This window comes from Hordeum vulgare, chromosome 6H (assembly GCF_904849725.1).
Source record: "Hordeum vulgare subsp. vulgare chromosome 6H, MorexV3_pseudomolecules_assembly, whole genome shotgun sequence".
NCBI classification, from domain to species: Eukaryota; Viridiplantae; Streptophyta; class Magnoliopsida; order Poales; family Poaceae; genus Hordeum; species Hordeum vulgare.
In genome coordinates, this window is record NC_058523.1 from 401100894 (window position 1) to 401123853 (window position 22960).

At 43.4% G+C, this 22960-nt stretch overlaps 1 protein-coding gene across 5 annotated transcripts; it reads right to left on the minus strand.

Moving 5' to 3' along the window:
* Positions 1-16742: 16742 nt before the first annotated feature.
* LOC123404480 (trihelix transcription factor GTL1-like) lies at positions 16743-20465 on the minus strand. 5 transcript variants are annotated; one of them, XM_045098417.1, is made up of 4 exons: positions 20125-20465; positions 19388-19826; positions 17442-18666; positions 16743-17330 (listed from the first exon to the last, which is right to left on the minus strand). In XM_045098417.1, the coding sequence occupies exons 2-4, from the start codon at positions 19783-19785 to the stop codon at positions 17055-17057; spliced, it is 1899 nt and encodes a 632-aa protein (XP_044954352.1). In that variant the 5' UTR covers positions 19786-19826; positions 20125-20465; the 3' UTR covers positions 16743-17054. The 5 variants fall into 5 exon arrangements, with proteins under 5 accessions (XP_044954352.1, XP_044954351.1, XP_044954350.1 ...); XM_045098416.1 differs by having other exon boundaries at positions 19927-20465; XM_045098415.1 differs by having other exon boundaries at positions 16743-17333; positions 19980-20461.
* Between the last annotated feature and the right edge of the window lie 2495 nt (positions 20466-22960).

Sequence of the window (22960 nt, forward strand, 5' to 3'; positions counted from 1 at the left end):
TGGCACATAATCCAAATCCACTACCTCAAGTCCGATCATCATGTGAGTTGAGATTAGTTTCAATGGTGAACATCTCCATGTTGATCATATCAACTATATGATTCATGCTCGACCTTTCGATCTCTTGTGTTCCGAGGCCATGTCTGTACATGCTAGACTCGTCAAGCTTAACCCGAGTGATCCGCGTGTGCAACTGTTTTGCACCCATTGTATGTGAACGTTGAGTCTATCACACCCGATCATCACGTGGTGTCTCGAAACAATGAACTATCGCAACGGTGCACCATCGGGGAGAACACAATTTTATCTTAAAATTTTAGTGAGAGATCACCTTATAATGCTACCATCGTCCTAAGCAAAATAAGGTGCATAAAAGGATTAATATCACATGCAAATCATAAGTGACATGATATGGCCATGAACTTGTGCTTCTTGATCTCCATCACCAAAGCACCCACATGATCTCCATCATCACCGGCGCTGCACCAAGATCTCCATCATCGTGCTACCATCAAGGTTGTCGCGCTATATGTGATGTTACTACTAAAGCTACTGCCTAGCGATATAGCAAGAGCATCTACAAGCGCAAAATAAATTTAAAGACAACCCTATGGCTCCTGCCGGTTGTCGTAGCATCGACGTGCAAGTCGATATTTAACTATTACAACATGATCATCTCATATATCCAATATATCATATCATGTCATTGACCATATCATATCACAAGCATACCCTGCAAAAATAGGTTAGACGTCCTCTAATTTGTTGTTGCAAATTTTACGTGGCTGCTATGGATATCTAGTATGGTCACATCTTACTTACACAAAGCCACAACAGTGATATGCAAATTGCTATTTAACCTTCTCCAAGGACCGCCTCGGTCAAATCCGATTAAACTAAAGTTGAAGAAACAGACACCCGCCAGTCATCTTTATGCAACAAGTTGCATGTGAGTCGATGAAACCGGTCTCTCATAAGCATACGAGTAAAGTTGGTCCGGTCCGCTTCAATCCAACAATACCGCCGAATCAATAAAAGACTAAGGAGGGCAGCAAATTGAACATCAACGCGCACAAACTCTTTTGTGTTCTACTCGAGATGTCATCTACGCATAAACCTAGCTCATGATGCCACTATTGTGGAACGTTGCATGGGAAAGAAAATATTTTAATACGCACACAAATGACCCATCATGGTGATGATCATCTATGAGAGGGGAGATCGGATCCACATACCCTTGTAGATTGCTAAGTGGGAAGAGTTAAGAAACGCGGTTGTTGTAGTGGAACGTCTTCGCGATCCAAATCGCAGCCGTCCCATGATCCATCCCGATTTAGCGCCGAACGGACATCACCTCCTCCTTCAGCACACGTATAGCTCGACAGCGATCTCCGCCTTCTTGATACAACAAGAGGGGGAGAAGAGGTAGACGAGTTCTCCGGCAGCGCAACAACGTGACGGCGATGGTGGTGGAGCTATTCCAGCAGGGCTTCGCCTAAGCACCGCTGAAACTAGACTAGAAGAGAAAAAGATCTAAAGAGAGGGCATCACACGGCTGATTTCTATGTCTCAAAACCCTCAAAACCTCTAGTATATATAGGAGGAGGGGAGAGGAGGCAGCCTTGGCCCCTACTCCAAGGAGAAAGGGTCGGTCGAACCCTACAAGGAAGAGTCCACCTTCCCACAAGGGAGGTGGACTACTTTGGGAGGACTCCTCCTTCCTTTCCTTTTAAAGGACTTTTGCCTTTTATATCCACTCCTAGTCGCATGGGATTTTGAAAGAGGCTTTGGCCAGCCCACCAGGGGCTGGTCCACTTCCTCTCACGGCCCATAAGGCTCTTGGGTCGTCACACCCCTCCCGGTGGTCCCCCGGCACCCTGCCGACACTACTGGACTTCCTATATATCAATATTTGGCTCCGGACCATTCCAGGGCTCCTCGTGACGTTCAGGATCTCGTCCGGGACTTAGAATAACCTTCGGTCACCAGCACCTATAACTCAACTATACTGAAACGTCATTGAACCTTAAGTGTGCACATCCTGCGGGTTCGAGAACTATGTAGACATGAACTGAGACACTCTCCTGCCAATATCCAATAACGGGACGTGGATGCCCATATTGGATCCTACATATTCTATGAAGATCTTATCGGTTGAAACTCTATGTCAAGGATTCACACAATCCCGTATATCATTCCCTTTGTCCTTCGGTATATTACTTGCCCAAGATTCGATCGTCGGTATCGCCATACCTATTTCAATCTCGTTACCCGCAAGTCTCTTTACTCGTTCCATAATACAAGATCCCGTGGCTAACTCTTTAGTCACATTGCTTGCAAGGCTTGTTTGTGATGTTGTATTACCGAGTGGGCCCCGAGATACCTCTCCGTCACACAGAGTGACAAATCCTAGTCTTGATCCGTGCCAAGTCAACAGACACCTTCGTAGATACCTGTAGAGCACCTTTATAGTCATCCGGTAACGTTGCGACGTTTGAAACACACAAGGCATTCCTCCGATGTGAGTGAGTTACATGACCTTATGGTCATAGGAATGTATACTTGACATGCATAAAATAATAGCGACAAAATAACACGATCACATGCTAAGGTTATAATTTGGGTCTTGTCCATCACATCATTCCCCTAATGATGTTACCCCTTATCAAGTGACAACACTTGTCTATGGCTATGAAACCTTAACCATCTTTGATCAACGAACCAGTCAACTAGAGGCTTACTAGGGACAGTATTTTGTCTATGTATCCGCACATGTATTTATGTTTCCATTCAATACAATTATAGCACGGATAATAAATGATTATCTTGAAATAGGAAATATAATAATAACTATTTTATTATTGCCTCTAGGGCATATTTCCAATAGAATCATCGAGCAAAAACTTCTCGCACGGGCTCAATTCCATCTAAATTCACAAATACGCGCACCTCGTTAACCAGCAATGCATACCGCTCGACACAAGCACAAGTACAAACTCGTCGTGTGCTCGGGGTGGTGGCTCTTCGACGGTGACTCTCCGGCGATGGATCGGCGGATCTAGGGAGCCGGTGCAGCGGCTCGGTAGAAGAGGGTAGGGGCGCCCCCGCAACACGATTTCACCCGCATATTTGGCCGGAATTGCTGGCGACGGACAAGCGAAACCAATGGCAAGCGATGGCGGAAGGGGGTAGGGAAAGGGTGTGGACTGAAGTGTTCCTCCCGCCAACCGCTTTCCTCGGATAGAGGGCACCGTAGGGGCGAGGAGGAAACTTGCGTTTTTGCGGGTTGGGGATAGGATTTTGCCGTGCCCCTCAAAAAAATTACAGATCGGATGCGTTTGTGGGGTGTAATCAGACAACATTTTTCGTGCCAATCCGTATTTTGACGATTATTTTATGGGTCATGGCTTTATACGGAATCTGTTAGAGATGATCTTAGTACTCCAACCGTTATAGAGGGTGTACCAAGTAACAAGGCTAGTTCTTAATGATGTTTTCTCATAAGAAGGTATATGAAGCAAACAAATATTCAAAATTTCAAAAGATGTTCAGTATTTCAAAAAACTTCATGAATTTTAAAATGTTGCTACATTTCAGAAAATACTTTTAAAACTAAAAACAATAAAGAAATTATTCTTCAAACTGCTTTGAAATTCAAAAATTGCTTAGTGTAATCAAAAAATGTTCACTGTATATTAAAAACTTTCACTATATGTTAAAAAAGTCGGATTATACTTAAAAAATGGTCAACGCATATTAAAAAAATGTTTAGTGTGTATCCTACAAATGTTCCTATTATATTAGACTAGTCATGGTGGTAGTAACTTATCTAGTAAATTAAGTGACTCAACTTTGTACTAACTTTGTATTTAAGTTAGTATAAAGTTTAGTCACTTAATTTGAGACGGAAGGAGTATAACGCATTCCAAAGCCAATTTGTGTATGTGGCAAGTAGTTCATGAGGAGAAAAATGTTTGTGATAACACAGTATGTTACTGTAACATAACGAAACTCAAGGCAAAATGAGTGTGCAATCTAATAGATGCAACCATATATGATACTACTTTTATGATACTTTATACTATTTTAACTAGTGTCATATCCATAACAATAGTCTAAGTTACTTCCCACTGTGAATAGCCTTAAAGAATTGTTCATTGTGTACTAAAAAGGAAAAATGAAAAATAACTCAAACATTTTATGAAATCAGGTCCATTTTGTTTTGAAAATTCTTTTCTTTTAGAGTGCGAACAAATTTTCAAATTGTGAAAAAATTATGAAAACAAATACAGTTTTTGAAATTCTGAACAAAATTTGAAAACACAAAAAATATTTGAAATTTCTGATTTTATTTAAACTCCACACAGTCTTATAAACTTCACAATACAATTTCAAGGTAACTTTTCTGAAAAAGCAAAAAAGGAAAAAAGAAACCAAATACAAAACCTAAAATAGAAAACCATGAGAGAAAATAAATGAGAAGACAATGCATTGTTGGAGTTAGATTGGAATACGAAACAGCTCTATTCGAGGATTTCCATTATAGCCGAACCCAAGAAAGAAGAAGGAATAAAAACCATAAGAAAAAAGAACGAATAAGGATCAAGTGTACAACAGAAAGAAAAAACCTACAACCACGAACGGCATGCGGGTGTGGCATTCGATAGTTGATGCTATGGGCCTCAACTAGGATTTAACGGTCGAGACCCTCTATTGGACACCCATTGGGGGAGCTCCTATAGGACGCTGCACGCGCCGGTTCATGCTTCATAAAACATGAACCATAAAACATCTCCTGACGCTCCACTGTAGGTCTTAAAAAAAAATCATTGATTTTTAAAATGTGAATTAGAAAACGTATATTAAAATTTTATTGAATTAAAAAGCACTGAATCAGATTTACAAAAAGTTCAATGATTATGCAAAAAAAGATCACAGATTTTTAGAATATGTTCATGGACTTTCAAAAAGTTTATAAATTTCGAAAAAAATCATCCAATTTGGAAAAACAATTCATAAGTTTTTAAAAATAGTTCAATAATTTTGGAAAAAGTTCACAAATTTTGAAATATGTTCACAGATTTTCAAAAGAAGATCACAGATTTAAAAAAAACTTTATCAATTTCTAAAATAGTTCACAGATTTTCAAAAGAAGATCACAGGAATTGGCTGGAATGTACATGGAACTCATCGAAATTTGTCGTTGCACGTCAGAAGAAGCCGCTGCACGCCCGAAAATGCTGCTGCAGGTCCGAATTGCGGCTGATTCGACCTCCACTGCCGAGGCGAGGCTGTCCACGGGCAGGGCGGAGCAGGCCACACGTGGCCCGAATCAGGATGGGGCAGCACCGAAGAAGAGCGAGGCAGGGTTGGGAGGGCTCACACGGCCACGAAGGGGAATGCGCGCGGGGCTGCGGATAGTGTCGGGCTCAAATCGAGGACGGGTGGACGGGACATGAAGCGCGTGGTCGAGATGGGCAGTGCAAGGCTCCTCCATTGCATGCATGGCCCGGAATGAGCGGTGCCAGAATGAGGTGGGGGCGAGGCGGGCGGCGCCGGGGTGCTAAGGCGAGGCACGCCGTGGCCGGAGACGGCTCGGCGGGACCGAAGGAAAAATGAAACTAATGAGCTATAGTTGAATACACTTTCATTTACGGGGTTTGTTTTGTCCGGAGCAATTTTGCACCGTAAAAATGGTCTATAATTTCCTTTATACATGTTTTTAAGGGTTGATTTTTACAGGGTTTGCTAGAGATGCTCTTAGAGAAACTCCAGCCACGCTCCAAGGATGCCCCCATGACACCATTTTAGGTTCAGTATTAGGCTCGGAAGCGCTTTTTGACCGAAAAACGACCAGACACACCCCTAGCGCCCTCAGGATGTCAAAATAGCACCGACATACCCAGACTAAACCCGACGTGCTAGGAGCTCTTGGGGTGCCGACGGAAGTTTCGGCGATTCACGTCTTTCCACGTGTCTTTTTTTATTCACTTCATCATTTCCTTCACAAACTTTTGATTGAGGATGGGGGTGTGGCTCGGAAGATGCGTCCATATTATCATCGGTTGAGGCATTTGACCCTTACAAGACACCAATCTTTTTAGTTCGGTGATGTTTTTGGAGACTTCAAGGGCTGGAGATGCTCTTAGCCGGGTAACGAGCAAACACGCACAACCTTGGCGAGGACGGCAGCTTTTTCACCGCTTTTGTAATTCCGAGTTATTTGGTGGCTCCTTTCTCATGCCAACTCTCTGGACGTATGCTTTATATTACTTTGAATATATTTTTTAAAATAAATAATGTGGGATTCAGAAGCATATTTAGAAATTTAGAAATATTTAATACCATAAATATATTTTCCGATTTAAGTTTCCTAGATTTTAAAAATGGTCAGCGATTTTGAAAAATAATATTGAATTTATTTATATTCCAAAAAACTTAAAACATCCAAGAATTATAAAAACTGTCTGCAAAATTTGACAGTGCATAGACTTGATTTTTTTGGTGAATTGATATTTCTTTGTGAATTTGATTTTTTTTCATTAATTTACATAATATTGGTGAATTTAGAAAACGTTCGTGAATTGTAAAGTATGTTTGAAAATCTGAAACTTACAGTGAATTCTGAAAATACTTGTGTATTTAAAAAATGTTGATCGTTGAATTATTTTTCCCAAATCCTAAAATAAGTCACTCATTATTACAAGATCTATGAATTTGTAAATGTTCCCGAATTCAAAAAATACTCACAAAATAAAAAAAAATGACCAAAATTCACATACTCTACTCTCATCGATAGCTAGCTTGGCTCAGCTTGCTCTCTTTTCCGTGGTCTACGCATAAAATTAATTCTTTTTCTATTGTCAAATTAAAAAACACGAATTTGCAAGAATAATCATGAATGAAAATTGTTCGTGAATTTGAACAAAAATGCTCACAAATTTCAAAAAACAAATACAACTATTACAAAATTCCGTGGTTCATTAATGTTTTAAATTATAAAACATATTAGTGAATTTAATAAATGCTCCAGAATTGTAGGAAATATCTGTAAAATTTGAAAGAATTTTATGAATTTGAAATATGTTCTCCAGTTATAGAAATGTTCATGAATTTAAAAATTGTTGAGGGATTCCGTATAGAAGATGTTCACAAAGTATAGAAGACGTTCTCAAATAATTAAAAGTCTATGGAATTAATAAAATAGAAAGGAGATAAATCCAGAAAATCTAGAACAGAAAATCCGTAAAGATAAAAAATATGAAAAAATGGTAAACCTATCATAGGATTATTCTAAATTCCTCCAAACTAGGATAACCAAGAGTTTTTTCTCTTTGGACCGTGGGCTGTCCCTTTAATATACTTTTGTATCTGGCGCTATAAGCGTCAATCTGATATTGTGGCTGAACATAGGCCTAACTTCTGAGGTTGGAGATTGTTGGGCTTGACTTCGAGAAAATATCTAGTGTTAACTACGAGTTTTTTTTAGTTTTTTTTTTTTGCGGTCATAGTGTACCTATGTTACTGCATAGATACATCAAAACTTTGCTTTGGAGTTTTCGAGTAAAACTGATATATTATGTTGAGAAAGTGATGTTCTAAAGATATATAAGATTTCTACTCAAAATCAAATTCTTTTCAGTGGCATGTAAAATACAAATTAAGAAATGAATAGTGATAATCAATATATCATTCCAGTTCATGCATAATTTTTTCTTAATTATTAATTAAGTTGGGTTTAGACTTCCAGTTTCGTATGTTCATACAAATTACCTCGGTGACATACCTATTTTATGAGTTTTCTAAAGACTTTTATATGCAGTTTCCACCGAGTTTTCATTGCAATTCAGTTTCCACCAGATACTTTATTCTAGACTCTGATTGTATAGGATTGGCCACTCCTCTAACATCTTCACATTAAATTTTGGCATGGATAACCTGGCCGGGCCTAAAGGCCCTACGGCAGGTGGCTCCAATTTTCTGCAAAAAAACCCAATCCAAAAGTTTAAATACACTAGCACAATACTCGTGCGTTGCTACGGAACCGTAAGAGATCATCTGATGGCATACGACTATTGCATGATTTATAATTAAAAAGAGAACGTAAATATAATAAAAGGTCATGTTGTAGGCATAGATGATTTTTAAGCAACCATTGTAGGTCCTTTGCGAGATTTATAGTGAGATAACATTTTAAATTTTAAAACATAGGTAAATGATCATAAGTAATTTGAATGCAAGGTCATGGATTTGGTAGGAGGAGAACGTCTACAACCATGTTGAAGTTGCAATGTGTTCGCTCTCTCCTCCGCAAAAATAAATAAATGTGTTCACTCTCTTCTGTTATGCTATAGAACTGAAAGAATTGGTTGGACAGAGAAATTAATATAAAAGCCATGATTTTGAACTGGAGTCGTATGCATTTATAATCTATGTTTTTATAAGAGTGTTGTTCTTATATTAGGCGAGTGGTGTATTTGTTTATTTGGGATAGGTCTCACAAAAATGATATTTGTTTATTCTATGTTTTGAAAACCTGCTAGTCTCACATCTGGATACAAATACATTTATTTATTTATGTGGTCCCACATGTAAACTCACCACGGACACTAACCTTTATAAGTAGAAATAATAATTCTTTTATTCCTATTGAAAAAGGTGCACACAAGCTTTTTTAGATTCTAAAAATTAGTAAAATGGCGTAGTTTGAACAAGAAAGTCCATTGTTTACACATTTATGTGTATGATGTTTCTTCTTGACAAAATGGGGTCTTTCTTTTGCCAGGGATTTGCAAAATAGAGTTGTTATATATGAGTGTTGAATTCAAATATTGGAGGTCATGCACAATACATGGTGCCCCAAAGTGTCATTATCTAAAATTCTATTTATTCAATAGTCAAATATTTCACTCATTGGATGATATGAAAAAGGTCTCACTCATTGTTACACAAATGTGCAATGTGGAGATCTAGAGGCTACTATGACGATAGAAGTTGCAGTTCTACCTCTATGTAATGAGGACAAAATCCAAAATATTTCCCTGAACCAGAAAAAGACTAGTAGCTTCTCAGTGGTCAAGGCGGAATTCGTACGTCAACTATCTGGTTCGGTTATTCCATCTAATGGAGCCACTCATTCTTTTTTATGAAAGAAAGATAAGGAACATTTTTTTGATAAAGGACATTTCTTTAAATTGATTTATTAAAGTGATACAACTGCATCGAAAGAATGCCCGACCATTGCATAGCAAGATGCACACAGCCAACAAGTCCAAAAGACCTAAAAAGAGATATATTGTTTTGTAGCAAAAATAAATCAATCCAGCCTAGGGCGGGGTAGATCCTATCCGGAGATTACACTGTCATCCATGAAAGGAGAAAACCTCCCTCGCGTACGCTCTAGCCGGGTAGACACCTAAAAAAAGGTCTCTGTCCTCCGGCTTCTGCAGGATAGACCAAGTATGGAGCCATCGTGTACATGAATGGATAACCCGCATAGGAGAAGAAACACATTTATTATTAAAAACCACTTCATTCCTGGTAAGCCACAATGCCCATCATAGGGCAGCCGCCCCCACAAGAACATGTACAGAAAATTGTTTATCAATACCTTGCAACCAATTGCCGAACATGTTACGTGCACTATATGGGGGGTATAGATTAGAAGCTACTTGAACGATTGCCCATACTGCGAGAGCGAACTTACACTTAAAAAAATAAGTGTTTAATAGACTCGTCATGTTGGCAAAAGACGCATGTTTTACTATCTTGCCAGTTACGTCATGCCAGGTTATCTCTAGTTAAGATGACCCCTCTGCTTAAAAACTAGAGGAATATCTTCACTCTTAGAGGTATTTTTAGCTTCCATAATTTTGTGTTATCAATGGGAACATGACTATGAACCATTCCATCGTACAAGGACTTTACTGAGAAACTGCCATTCTGATGCAGTGTCACGTCCAAGATGCGGCCCCATCCTCAATTTGGCACGAATGCCTCGTCAAGGATAGAAGCGCATCTCGTCGTGTCGCAAGAATGGATATCGTTACAAGTACATGTACTGAAAAGATGAGATATATATATTGAATTGGCTTACACTTGCCACAAGCTACATCAGAGTCACATCAGTACATTACATAAATATCAAGAGTAAGAGCAGGGTCCGACTACAGACGAAAACAAACGACAAAAGAAGAACGACGTCCATCCTTGCTATTCCAGGCTACCGGCCTGGAACCCATCCTAGATCGATGAAGAAGAAGAAGAAGAAGCAACTCCAAATGAACAATCAACGCGCTCGCGTCAAGTAACCTTTACATGTACCTGCAACTGGTGTTGTAGTAATATGTGAGCCACAAGGGACTCAGCAATCTCATTTCCAAAGGTATTAAGACTAGCAAAGCTTAATGGGTGAGGTATGGTTAAGTGGTGAGATTGCAGCAGCGACTAAGCATATATGAGGTGGCTAAAACTTACGAGTACAAGAAATAAGAGGGGGAAGATCTACGCATAACGGACGTGAACTACTGATGATCAAATGAATGATCCTGAACACCTACCTACGTCAGACATAACCCCACCGTGTCCTCGATCGGAGAAAGAACTCACGAAAGAGACAGTCACGGTTACGCATATTTTTTTTAATGAAGTTAACTTCAAGTTATCTAGAACCAGTGTTAAACAAAGCTTCCACGTTGCCACATAACCGCGGGCACGGCTTACCGAAAAGATTTAACCCTGCGGGGGTGCTCCAACTAGTCCATCACAAATTACCACAAGCCGCATAGAAATCCTCAATCACGAAGCTCGCGATCTCGTCGGATTCCCTAGTGGAAAACCTCAACTCTGAGATTACCCAAAGCATCACCGGAATCCCGATGCACAAGATATCTCGTCAAAGGTAAAACTAATCCAGCAAGGCCACCCGGTGTGCCGACGAACCCGATAAGAGCCGCGTATCTCGTTCTCAGGACACACCGTCTATGCATAGTGGACGGTAGCCAAACCTCGAGTTGCCCCGAGGTGGCACCGCCGACTACAAGGTGGGTGGACCAACACTCATGCGGAGCACTGGCCCCGGGGGGGAGGGGGGTTGATTAAATTATCCTCGGGGTCCGGAAAGTCCCTATGCAATTTTATTAGGTGATTAGGCAAATGCAGTATCAATGTTGGGCCTCGCCAGACCAGCTTTAATCTAAAACGAATTATCAAGGAGGTCCTCATAACAAACCCGATCGTGTTAGGAGCGCTCATTTATGGAACATAACACCGGTAGCCGGAAACTAAGGGGGCAAAGGTGGAACAAAACACCAGGCTAGAAAGGCCGAGCCTTCCACCTTTTACCAAGTATATAGGTCCATTAAATTAAATAGCATTAATATGGTGATATAACAAGGAACCCATGCTTTCGCATGGAAGCATCTGCACCTGCAACTAGCAACGCTATCAACAGGGTTAAGCAAGCGGTAACATAGCCAATCAGAGGTTTGCTAGGTTGAACAGGTTGAAGGTTATCATGGCATTGTTGAGAGGCTGATATTTAACATGTGGTAGGCAACGAGACATAACGACAGAAACGATAAAACTAGCATGGAAATGATAGTAATGGTATCTGGGGAAATGGTCATCTTGCCTGAGATCCCGCTTGGAAGAAGAATGCCTCCGTGAAGCAGACGAACCGATGTAGTCGAACGGGTCCTCACATCCGACACGCTTGCGGAACTCTATCTAGACGGGGAAAACCGGAACAAGCATCAACACACGATATTCACCACACGATGCACAACACATATGATGCATGGACAGGCTGAATACAAACAAGTCACGGCAAGACAATTCACGACAAACAAACACTACACATTAAGTGAAGTTTAATATGCAACGAGTTGCATATTGACGAAACTCCACGTTAATTTATTTAGTTCTATCCCGATTAGGTACACGGCAATATTAAATGTGGGTAAGCATGGCAAGAGGTGAAGCGCAATTAAACTACATATCTAGGCATTTTAAATGAGGTCGGAAATGACATATAGCACCTCCGAGACGACCTCACATGTTAATTTACAATTCTGTCCAGATCTGAACTAACACATTTAATTGGTTGTTAAACAGCAAAACAAATAGGTTCACGTGATTCTACGCGTCATTTCAAGCAATCTACACATAGAGAACATCTCCAACGGAGCTACAGATCAAAAGTTACGGACACCGCAAGATATGATGGCATGAATGCAATATGTGTGCAACAACGGTCACGAGCACTTCAAAACATACAAACAGCAAGAGAAAATGAAACTACACGAGATTCTAAGCAAGTTTCATGTAGGACACGATCAAAACGGAGCTACGGTTCAAAAACTACAAGCAAAACAAGAAATCACTACAAACTGCCAAAATTAGCCACACAGCATTTTCTACGCCCCACAACTATGAGCTACTCAACTCCAATATACTCAACCAAGGCATGTCACTAAAGAGGGCAAGAAGCACTACCACAAACAACTAACAACAACTAGCATGGCATCAAGGATCATTAGGGAAAGAAGTCACAAAGTGGCATCCCACTCACTATTTCAGACTTAGTGAAAATTACACCTCATGAAAGTGCAGTTTTCGATCTAAAGCCATATTGACAGCAGCAAAACCTATAGCTACAGGTCTTCAAATGGCATGAAAATTCACGGCATGCTAGAAAAACACCATGACTACAACTAACTCCATTGGACCTACCTCAAAAGAGCTATAGATCACAAGATAGAAGCAAGACAAGACATCAACAAAATATAACAGATTCCAGACTTAGAAATATTTCAGCTCCTCCAAATCAGCACTATTTCTAGCAACTTGAGAGCAAGCAAATCACACCTAAACATGCATTTCTATTGCAACCAAAAATACCAGGGGCTAGAGTAAACACCCAAGAACAACTCTCTAGTTGACAACTTAATCAAACGAAGCACGGAATAAATCCTACGAAATAAACAAAAGGGCATCACGGCAAAATATCGCGCGAACTAACTTACTCAAAAGCTAAAACTAATTGCACAGAAAAATCCCATGGATTTTTCTACCACGGAAACATATAAAATATGTGGGGTTGCACAACAAAAATAAAGCCACACATAAATACGAAATAAAGACCTAAACACGGAAAAATAATCTAGCGGCAAATCCCTACGCGCAAAAATACAAATGACCGCTCTAAAATACATGGAAAAATGGTTCCTAAAACATGGACATTTCTACTACGGAGTTTGAGCAATCCGGACACGCACGAAAAAATAACACGGGACGATCCCCTATTGGGACAACACACTAAACTAGGCATGTGGCAAGACAAACTACGTCAAACATGCATGCAAGTTGCAAAATCGTAACCTACGCGAAAAACTACACAAGATACATATACAATACGTTCCGATCCGACTTACGAATTAAAAGATACGCGCGTTTTAAAATGCGTCTATTTCTCTGGAATTTATAATAATTCCGAAAATCCCTAAATACTCTTACGGGCCGAACTGGGCGCAACATAGCCATATCGTACAGGGGCGCTGTATAGTGGTGGGAAAGGAGCTGCTCACCTCGGGCCTTGCCTGGAGATGGGCCGGCTCGGAGGGAGCTGGGCCAAAGGCCTCAGGGGGAGCCAGGCCGAAGGGGGGGGGGGGGGCGATCTGGGCCGAGGCCCACGCGGCCAGGAGCCTCCAGGCGCGGTCAACGCCAACACGTAGCGGTTGGGTGGCCTCCCGATCCGGTTGGATCGAGGACCAGGACCGGCGGCGTCGCTGCTCCGGCAGCCGGCGGAGCGGGGCGAGGCGCCGGCGGGGAGCCGCGGGGACGGGATCCGGTGAGGGAGGTGCATTCGGTGCGGGGGCTTAGGGCGGCCGACGACGAGGCCTTGGCAGCACGACACGATGGCGAGGAAACCGCGGGATCTCGCGCAGGGCTTCCGGCCGGGGCAGCTCGGGGAGGCGGCTCTCCGGCGAGCGGCGATCGGGGGTGGGTCATGGCGGCGGCCGACAGCGGAGGGAGCTGCTCAGGGCACCTCGGCGAGGGGCTGGCAGCGGAGGTGCGGCGGCGCGGGCAGGGAAGCTCGGGCAGCGAGGGAGGTGCGACGGCGGATGGGCTTCGGCGGGCCACGCGCGGGCTCGGGCGGGCCCGTCGGTTGGTGGGAGGAGGTGCTGCGGGGAGAGAGAGAGTGCGGGAGAGCCTAGGGTTTGCACGCTTTTCGAGGCAAAGGAGGGGCTGTCTGAAAATAAGTACGGGGGGTCTATTTATAGGCAAAGGGAGGGCTAGGTTAACCGGAATCGCGTTCCGGATCCAACTGCGCGGTCGGATTCGACTAATTCCGAACGCATGACGGACGAGTGGCTGTGCAGAGTATGTATCCGGAGACAAGAGGGAAAGCGGGCGGCGGGGCAACGATTTTTAAAACACCGACGAACGTCCGACGGTAGACCGAAGACGGTGCCGCTAAGGTCGACCGTTCGGGTACCAGACGAACTCCGATCGCGACGAATTTCGACAAGTGACCTAGCTATATTAAAATAAGACCGCACGTCAAATTTCAACCCAATCAGAGAAAGTTTTACGCACACTTTTAAAACAGGGTTCCGAACGATGCCGCGGGCGCATGCGTGTGCGGTCGGGCTCAGAACGGACAACGACACGAACCGGCAACTAACAACGGATGCAAGTTTTGAAAAACGGGCGGCAACGGAGATGCCGATGCAATGCAGATGATGCACATGATGCGACAAATAAAAATAGACACACGACGGAAACGGAAAGAGAGGGGAATCTTCTGAAACGTCGGTCTCGGGCTGTCACATGCAGTTTCCATCGAAACTTGTCCAGCTCACTTGTCAGTTGAATATCCTTCACACGAGAGAGTAATTCATTCCATGCTGCCAAGCGAGGGCCAAAGAGGTCCCTATGAAAAGAAATATCAGGGTTTTCTTGTCCCAACACTTGTTTGATCATGACAAATTTGTGTCTCACAATCATGTACAACTGAGGGTACTGCACCATAAGTGGGGTGGTGCCTAGCGAGGTATCTTCCCAGAATCGATCCGGAGAACCCTCCTTAACTGATAAAGTACCAAATTGAAAAAAGAATTCCTTGGCCTTCATGACACCGTACCAAAAATGTGAATCACCGGGTTTCCAATGAACTTGAGAGATAGCTTTAGACCCCACGTATTTGTTACAAATGACACCGTACCAAAAATGTGAATCACCGGGTTTCCAATGAACTTGAGAGATAGCTTTAGACCCCACGTATTTGTTACAAATGATTTCCTACCACACTCCATTTTCAGTTAGTAATTTATAAACCCATTTACTCAGAAGAGCGATGTTTTTATCTCAAGATCTTGAATTCCAAGGCCCCTTTGACTTTTAGGGCGCCATAATATAGTCCACCTAGCCAGATGATATTTTTTGAATTCATTATCACATTGCCAAAAAAATCTGGATCGAAAGTAATCCAGACACCGAAGAACCCTTTTCAATAAGTGAAAGAAAGACAACATGTATCGAACCATATTGCTAAGGTCAGGATTGATCAAAATCCATCGTCCCCCATATGACAAGAGCTTGGCCTTCCAACTGGCTAGCCGTTTCTCAAGTCTCTCTTCCACATACTTTCACTCAGCGATAGTTAAGCGTCGATAGTGAAGAGATCAGGTAGACATAATTAAGGAAATAAAATAAATAAAAGTATTATCAATTTCAAATAGACATTGTGTGTGTGTGTGTGTGCAGTGTACTGAAGATCGAGGTGTTTCCTCTTACTAACTTTGTCAAAGAGCTTAAAAAATAAATAAATGATCAACTAAACTTCGAGTGGGTAGGATAAGGAGTAGTTGGAGGATCTGAGATGAGAATTAGAGAAAAAGAGCAACCCAGTAATATTGATGAGTACTACCTCCGTTTCTAAATATATTTTTAAAGTTCCACTAGCGGATTACATATGGATATATGTAGACGTACTTTAAAGTATAAATTTACTCATTTTGCTTCATATGTAGTCTCTAGTAAATTATTTATAAAAACTTATATTTAAAAATGAAGGGAGGATATCACGGGCATTAAGATTTAACCCAAGAAAGTTCTTCCAAAACATTGTAAAAGGTGGCCAGTAGTAGCTGAGACCTGCGTTTTGGGTACCGCCCGAGAAAAACGGTTACCGGACGGTAACCGCGTTTCTCGCCGCCCCACGAGAAAGATGTATCCGAGCAAAAAAAACGAAATTTTTGAATTCAAACACTAGGGTTATAGTCAAATAGCGCGGCGTCTCTAGAATGTGAATTGTGCAGTTGTGGCGTGGTGGTAGCAGTCTGCCTTCACCACAAGAGGTTAGAGGTTCGACTCATCTTAGTTGCATTTTTTTATGTTTTGTTTATTTTCCTCTAGATGTACACACAAAAAGAAATCTACCCAAACAAGAATCGAACCTATGACCTTAGGAATCAGAGAGCACGTACGGGACACACCACTGGGCTACTAACACTTTTCTTTTGTATTGCTGTTCAAGTATTATGTATTTCTAGTTTCAAAAATTTGAATTCAAAAATGCATTATAAATTTCGTGCGAAATTAATTTGGTATTTCTCGGTAACCGTGGTAACCGAGAATCTCGCCCCCCCACGAGAAATTTTGGTCATTTGGAATCCAAAATATTGGCTGAGACACATCTTTCCCTCAATGCTTCAAGTTTCAGACCAAATTGTAAGACATAGGCAAAACAGCGGCTCCGATTTTCAGAATGCTATATCAATGTACATAAATGGTAAAATTCAGGCTATAATAAGCCTCCTATAAGAAATACCTGCTGTCTGGGAGTTCTATTGCTCCAGCACCTCCCCTGTTTTTCAGTCTGATTATGAAATCACAGAGGGGAGCCACTTATTTCGGGTTTGGTTTCTTTTTTTGTCTTTTGACCACTGAAGTTGCTATTACAGAAACAAATCAACAAATGGTATAGGATGTTGGTGGGGCTCATGAACCCAAGAGGAAGCTGATGCCTGCTTCTCTTTCGGCACGGGCGTCTACTGAACGGCGAGGAAGGTGCTGCTTGTCGGGGCCGAGCTCGTCACCACCGTCGCTGGGGCAGGAGCGCTGCTGCTTCCGCTCTCTTTGTGCTTCTGAAACTCTATGGTGTACTTCATTTTGTCATCCTCGTTGCCGTCTTCGCCGTCGTCGTCATCGTCGCCGTCGTCGGTGTAGTTCGTTTCGATGTCGTCGCTGTCCGTCTCGTCCGTCGCCGTAAGCTCCTTCTGCTGGGACTGCATGTTTGGCTCCATTGACTGCATGTTGTCTTCGGACTTCTGTCCGAGGCCAGTTCCGATTAAGTTGTGTGCATTGCAATCGACTTTCCAAGTCTGAAAACGAAACTTCTTACTTGGAGAGAAATTCTAATGTCTGAATCATATTACCTTGCTTGTACCGACGGCATCAAGCACGGTGCTGGCCGCAGCCATCTCGGCGTCGCCGGGCGGGGCATCTGAGCTTCCTCCTCCAACTCTGTACCTCCTTCCGAAGTCGTTGCTGACCTTACCCTCGAGCTCGCGCCAGGGGTGGTTCTCCTTCTCGGAGGCGGCGGCGTTGACCGCGGCAAGAGTGTTCCCGGAGGCAGTGCCAGAGCAGCCGCCGCCGGCGTTGGCCACGGCGAATTGCTTCTTGCGGTAGATAGCGTCGAGCTGGTGGAAGTAGGGGCACGTCTTGGAGTCGTCGGGGCGCCTCTTGTTGCTCTCCTTGACCTTCTTGAAGTACTTGTTGATGTTCTCCCATTTCTCCTTGCACCGCTTGGAGCTCCGGTTGTAGCCGATCCTTCGCATGCCGGCGGAGATGTCCTCCCACAGCGGGCCTTTGGCCCCCATGTCCTGGCAGTGCTCGTCCTTCTCCATCCGCAGCTGGATCAGCGCATGGACCTCCTCCTTGGGCCACCGTGACATGCCCGCGCCGCTCTCTCGCCGGCCGCCCTCCTCCGACGCCGCGACCACCAGCTGGAGCGAGGCGGCCGGCGCGTCGGGATGAGGCGCCGGCATTGGCGTGGGCAGCACGGAGTTCCCGCCGACGCGCTGGAGGAACGCGATCAGGGCGGCGTCGCGGGCGGCCGCGGCGGCTCGCTCCCGGGCGTGCTGCTCTCTTTCGCGGCTTATGCGGGCCAGCTCCTGCCGCCGCCATGCCTCCTCTCGCGCGGTGCGGTCGGCCTCCCACTTCTCGAGCGTCTCCAGGAACAGTCGCTGCGTCGCGTCTTGCTTCTCCGTGATCTGCTTTATCATCCCCTCGAAGAGCGCCATCATGCTCTCGTTGCTCCTGCCGCCGCCGCCCGCCTGGTCTTCCCCTTCGTCTGACCCGTCGTCCGACTCTGACTCCGAGTTGGATGACAAGCTGAGGTCCGGCAGGCCGGCGGCAGGATATGCAGGCGCCATTGCCAACGGCCGAGGATCCGGCAAGATTGTCGTGGCGGTGGCCATTGGGTGGTTGTGCTGCGGGGCCGCGGCGTGAAGCGCTTCGAGCTCCTCGAAGAAGCGGTAGTTCTTGCCGTCCTGACGGCCGGCGCGGCCCTCCTTGGTGCGGCGGTAGTACTTGTCCACGTTCTCGAACTTCTCCTTGCACTTCTTGGCGCTCCTGCAGTAGCCCAGCTCCGCAAGCTTCCTGCAAAATCTTGTTGCTGTCAGAGGCCGTCCACTCGTCTCTTGCTTTCACGTCTCAACCAAAGGGGCGCGGCAACGAAGATGGCATGATGAATGGCGGTAAATCCATATAAAATTGACACAACGTAATCAGTAGTACTAGGACGAGTCAAAACTTATGACATTCTTTATCTTCCTTTCTCTGAGAGAGAGAGAGAGAGACTGAAGATGGAAGGAATTGGAAAGATGATGTCAAGATGATGGCACTGTCAGTGGGAGAGAGATGCAGATTAATTCATCAGAGCATGAGCAGCATCGGGATGGGAGCAAAAGACTTGCTCCCTCCTTCCTTCTTTTTCCCAAAGACCAGAGTGCATCAATGCCTAGAAAAAGTAAGAGCAGAGAAAACAATGCTGCAGCAGCCTGCGTGGCCTGCTCCTGGGCTGAGCAAGCAGCACGCCAGACGCCACACCCCCGTGGCAGTGCCGCACCACTGCTCCCGGGCGCCGAGGTTGTAGCCGACGAGCGACGCAGAAATCGAGGAGCATGCATATGGATAGCATTACGCCAAAACTAGATGGGGAATGGCAGGATAACTGGCCATCATTTGGCGTAGCGCAGGACAGGACAGGCCTGACGGACGGCGACGGCGAATTCTCTGAAACCGTTAAGCCGCATTGCAATGTGGAGAGGGAGAGGAAATTTTTTACCAGCACCACTCACTCACTCACTCACTCACTCACCTGGAGACCTCCTCCCAGACGGGGGCCTTGAGGGCGGCGTTGCGGAAGGCGGCGTCCATCTCCGACCGGATCCTGATGAGCGCCACCGTCTCCTCGCGCGGCCACCGGCTGCCGGACCCTCCCGCCCCCGCGTCCAAGGCGCTCCTGCCGCTCCCGCCGTCGACCGGCATGTCGTCGTCCTCGTGGAAGCTGACGGCGCCAGCGCCGCCGCCGGGGCCAGCGGCTGGCAATTGCTCGAAATTCGTCCCCGCTGGCTGCGCCTGCTGCGTCGGCGACGGCGACGGGATGATGCTGCTGACGGACACGGTAGCGGATGCCGGCTGCGGCAAGAACGGAGCCATCCCCGTAAGCGGCGGCCCGTACGGGTACCCGGCGCCACCCTGCTCGGGATGCTGCATGGCCGCCGCCTCCACCCCCGCACCACCTTCCTTCCAATTCCCTGCCCAAAACAACACACAATTCTGTTTGATCTACCTTACTGGACACTGGAGTGAGTGAGTGCAGGTGGCAAAAAACTCCAGTACACTACTACTACCTACCACAAGTCTTCTCTCCCTCTTCTCCTACACTAGAGGTATATATGTACTCCTACCAGCAAGTACTCTACAAGAGCAATTCAGGGGCTAGATTGGAGAATTCTTGCTTGTGCGCCCATCTCTCCCGGTGTATGCTCCTCCCCCGTCTCTTCCTCTTCTCACACAGATACAATGAGTGTCGCAAGGAAGGACATGACTTACGGCTTCCGAGTTCCGACGGCGGAGACGGGGGGAATTGGGAACGAGCAGGAGAGTGTGTATAGTGGCTAGCGGAGGAAGAAGAGGGACGGTGGTGAAAAAGATGGGGTCATAGACAACTGGAAAGGGCAAAGAGAGAGTGGGAAGGCAGGCAGAGAAAGCCAAGAGCCCTACAAAAGAGAGGGTGTCTTCACTGATATATCTCGGAAAAAAGGAGCAGACGTGTGTGTTATATACTAGGCTGGGTTCAGGTTTCGTAAATGTATCAAGCATATCTTGATCGACCATTTAATGTGTGAAAAGATATGTCCTAGAACAAAAGTCAGTAAATAGAGAATGATTTATATGTATATATCCCAACAGAAAGCGGGAAGTATCCATACAAAATGATTAGATATTTAGGTGTTAGTCATTACTCTCGCACATTAGTATATGTATGTATGTAGGCAGTTTCTTCCGTGTTAATAAAGTTTTTGTTGTTCTCGCAACAAGAAAAGTTCTTTTGTTGTTACACCAAGGAAATGCTATTTTAATATTTGTCCACTAGATTACTCTCGCATATTTGTCCTTCAATGTATAATGGAAATCGGTGCTTCGAGAAGATATGATCGTATCTATAATAACTTCAATAACGTAAGTAGACACAGTTACGGTTTTGCAGGAAGATATCACATCATACATAAAAGATCAATGTTTCATTAATAAGCGTATTTATTGATAACATGTTCTACCTTTGTCTCAAAATTCTTGTCTAAGATTTTTATAGATATGAATAAATCTAATCACGTTTTAGTATTTAGATATATTTATTTTTAAATAAACATAAGATAAGAATTGTTGGACGGAGGAGTATATTCAAGAAGGCAAAGAAATCATTTTTATGCACGGAGAGTAAAGAACTATGCATTGTAAAGCATTAATGTAGGAGTAGAAGATATTGATATAAAAAACATGGAGTTTGATGACACTAAAAAAAAGAACGACCTGATATATTTAGGTGGGATACCCTGCTCTCGGAACTGATATATCATCAAATAGGGGAAGTAATTAGAGAATCATTTATATCTATCTCTCGATAAAAAATAAATCCCTAAACATGATAAGATATTTATGTGTTAGTCATTGCGTAGTGATGGATTACATGTTAAGTGGTGACGAATGTGATATACCTATCTTCTAGTAATAATAGTAAAGAAATTGTTATACCAAGAAAACGCTACTTGTATTATAGTACTTTAATTACTCCCGTGAATAACGTACATAAATGCACCATGAAAACCGATCCTTCTAGATGAAGATATGATACGATCTAAAATAACTCTAATAACATGAATATGTTCATGATTTTGTGCGGATATACCATATCATACATAAAAGATATACTATAACATTAATAAGCGTATTCAATATAAACTTGAATCGTCCTAAAAAATATACACTTGAATCAATAGAAGATATGGAAATAAAAAGGCATTGTGTTATATCTATCTCTCAACAGAAAGCACATCCATATGAAATTATAAGATATTTATGTGTTTATTGTTATGTAGGGTTGGTTTTATTTATTATAAGGGGTAAGAATGAGATATATCTATCTCCAAACAATAATATATATATATTTTGCACTAAGAAAATGTTACTTCTATTCTAGTCCATTAGGTTCCCCATATATTATTCTTGCATATGCACCATGGTAATATATTCTTTTAGAGAAGAAGATACGAATAGATCTACAATAACTTCGATAACATTAATAAATGAAGTTGCTATCTTGCAGGGAGATTTCAGTACATAAACATGTTGTATTTCATATCATAAATAAATGTATTCATTGTTGACACTTGCACGAGTAGAAGATATGGAAATAAAAGCGGTTTGATGATGCTAAGAAAGAGAGTGTCTTATGTAAGTGCATGTAGTGCCCCTCAGGGTTTTGGACGATTAATGACAAAACATCTAAGGGACTAGTGTGTTTGTGAGTATAAACACGTGAATGTCGCGGATGATTTGGTTTAACATGAAAATTGTGGTGACAATGACATCTCTCGGAATGCCTCTTCAAGGAAGAATCAACTCACATAGAGGATTATGAGGCGTAGTGAAGACTTTTGTTTTCTAGTTTCATTTCTCCCTTTTTGTGTCATAGGACAAACTGTAATATCATGGGGAGGGGGTCTAAGTAACTATCGAGATTTAGGTCATCGATGATGCTCAATCAAAACCTACTCTTCAAGTGAAGACTTCGAAATCTCTTCATGCGTTGTGATTTTCGCTTTGAGTCCAAGACGACGTTCTTCGGGGCTCCGAGGAAGAATCAACTGTAGTTGAGTTAACTTGACTTGTTCAGCAAGCAATTCGTAGGCAACATTTGAATTCAGGTCGTTGTGCCATTTGTCCATTGTCCATTAGGTAGCTAGTGACTATTGGGCATTTCACACCTCAGGATTGCACCGACTATAAATAGGCAGCACACTTCAACTTTAGATGGTTGGCTACTTCAAAGAGAATTTACAAGAGTTGTTAGAGCAACCCATCCTCCCGAAAGAGATTGAGAGAAGTCCTAAGAGGAAAATCCTAGAGCCTAAAGCTACCAAGTGATTGAGCATCACCGAAGATCTAGACTAAACTTAACTTAACCTATTACTCTTGTGGATTGTGCATCCACTAGACGGTTAGGTGTCAAATCTGAGCCACCGAGAGTAATTGTGGACGACGGATGAACAAGTCTGTGTCGATCCTGGAGATCTACCTCAAAGATCTACCATGAGTGATTGTGAAGTCTTAGTGATTTTACCTCAAGTACAATAGATTGAAGACATGATCCTGTGAGTTAAATCTG

Excerpts from the sequence above, each read along its gene's own strand:
- LOC123404480 (XM_045098415.1), bottom strand. The coding sequence starts at position 19,785 with ATGCAGCATCCCGAGCAGGGTGGCGCCGGGTACCCGTACGGGCCGCCG. Across the intron at positions 18,667-19,387 it reads GTCTGGGAGGAGGTCTCCAG|GAAGCTTGCGGAGCTGGGCT; the intron begins GTGAGTGAGTGA and ends AAGATTTTGCAG. Across the intron at positions 17,334-17,441 it reads ATGCCGTCGGTACAAGCAAG|AAGTCCGAAGACAACATGCA; the intron begins GTAATATGATTC and ends GGCCTCGGACAG.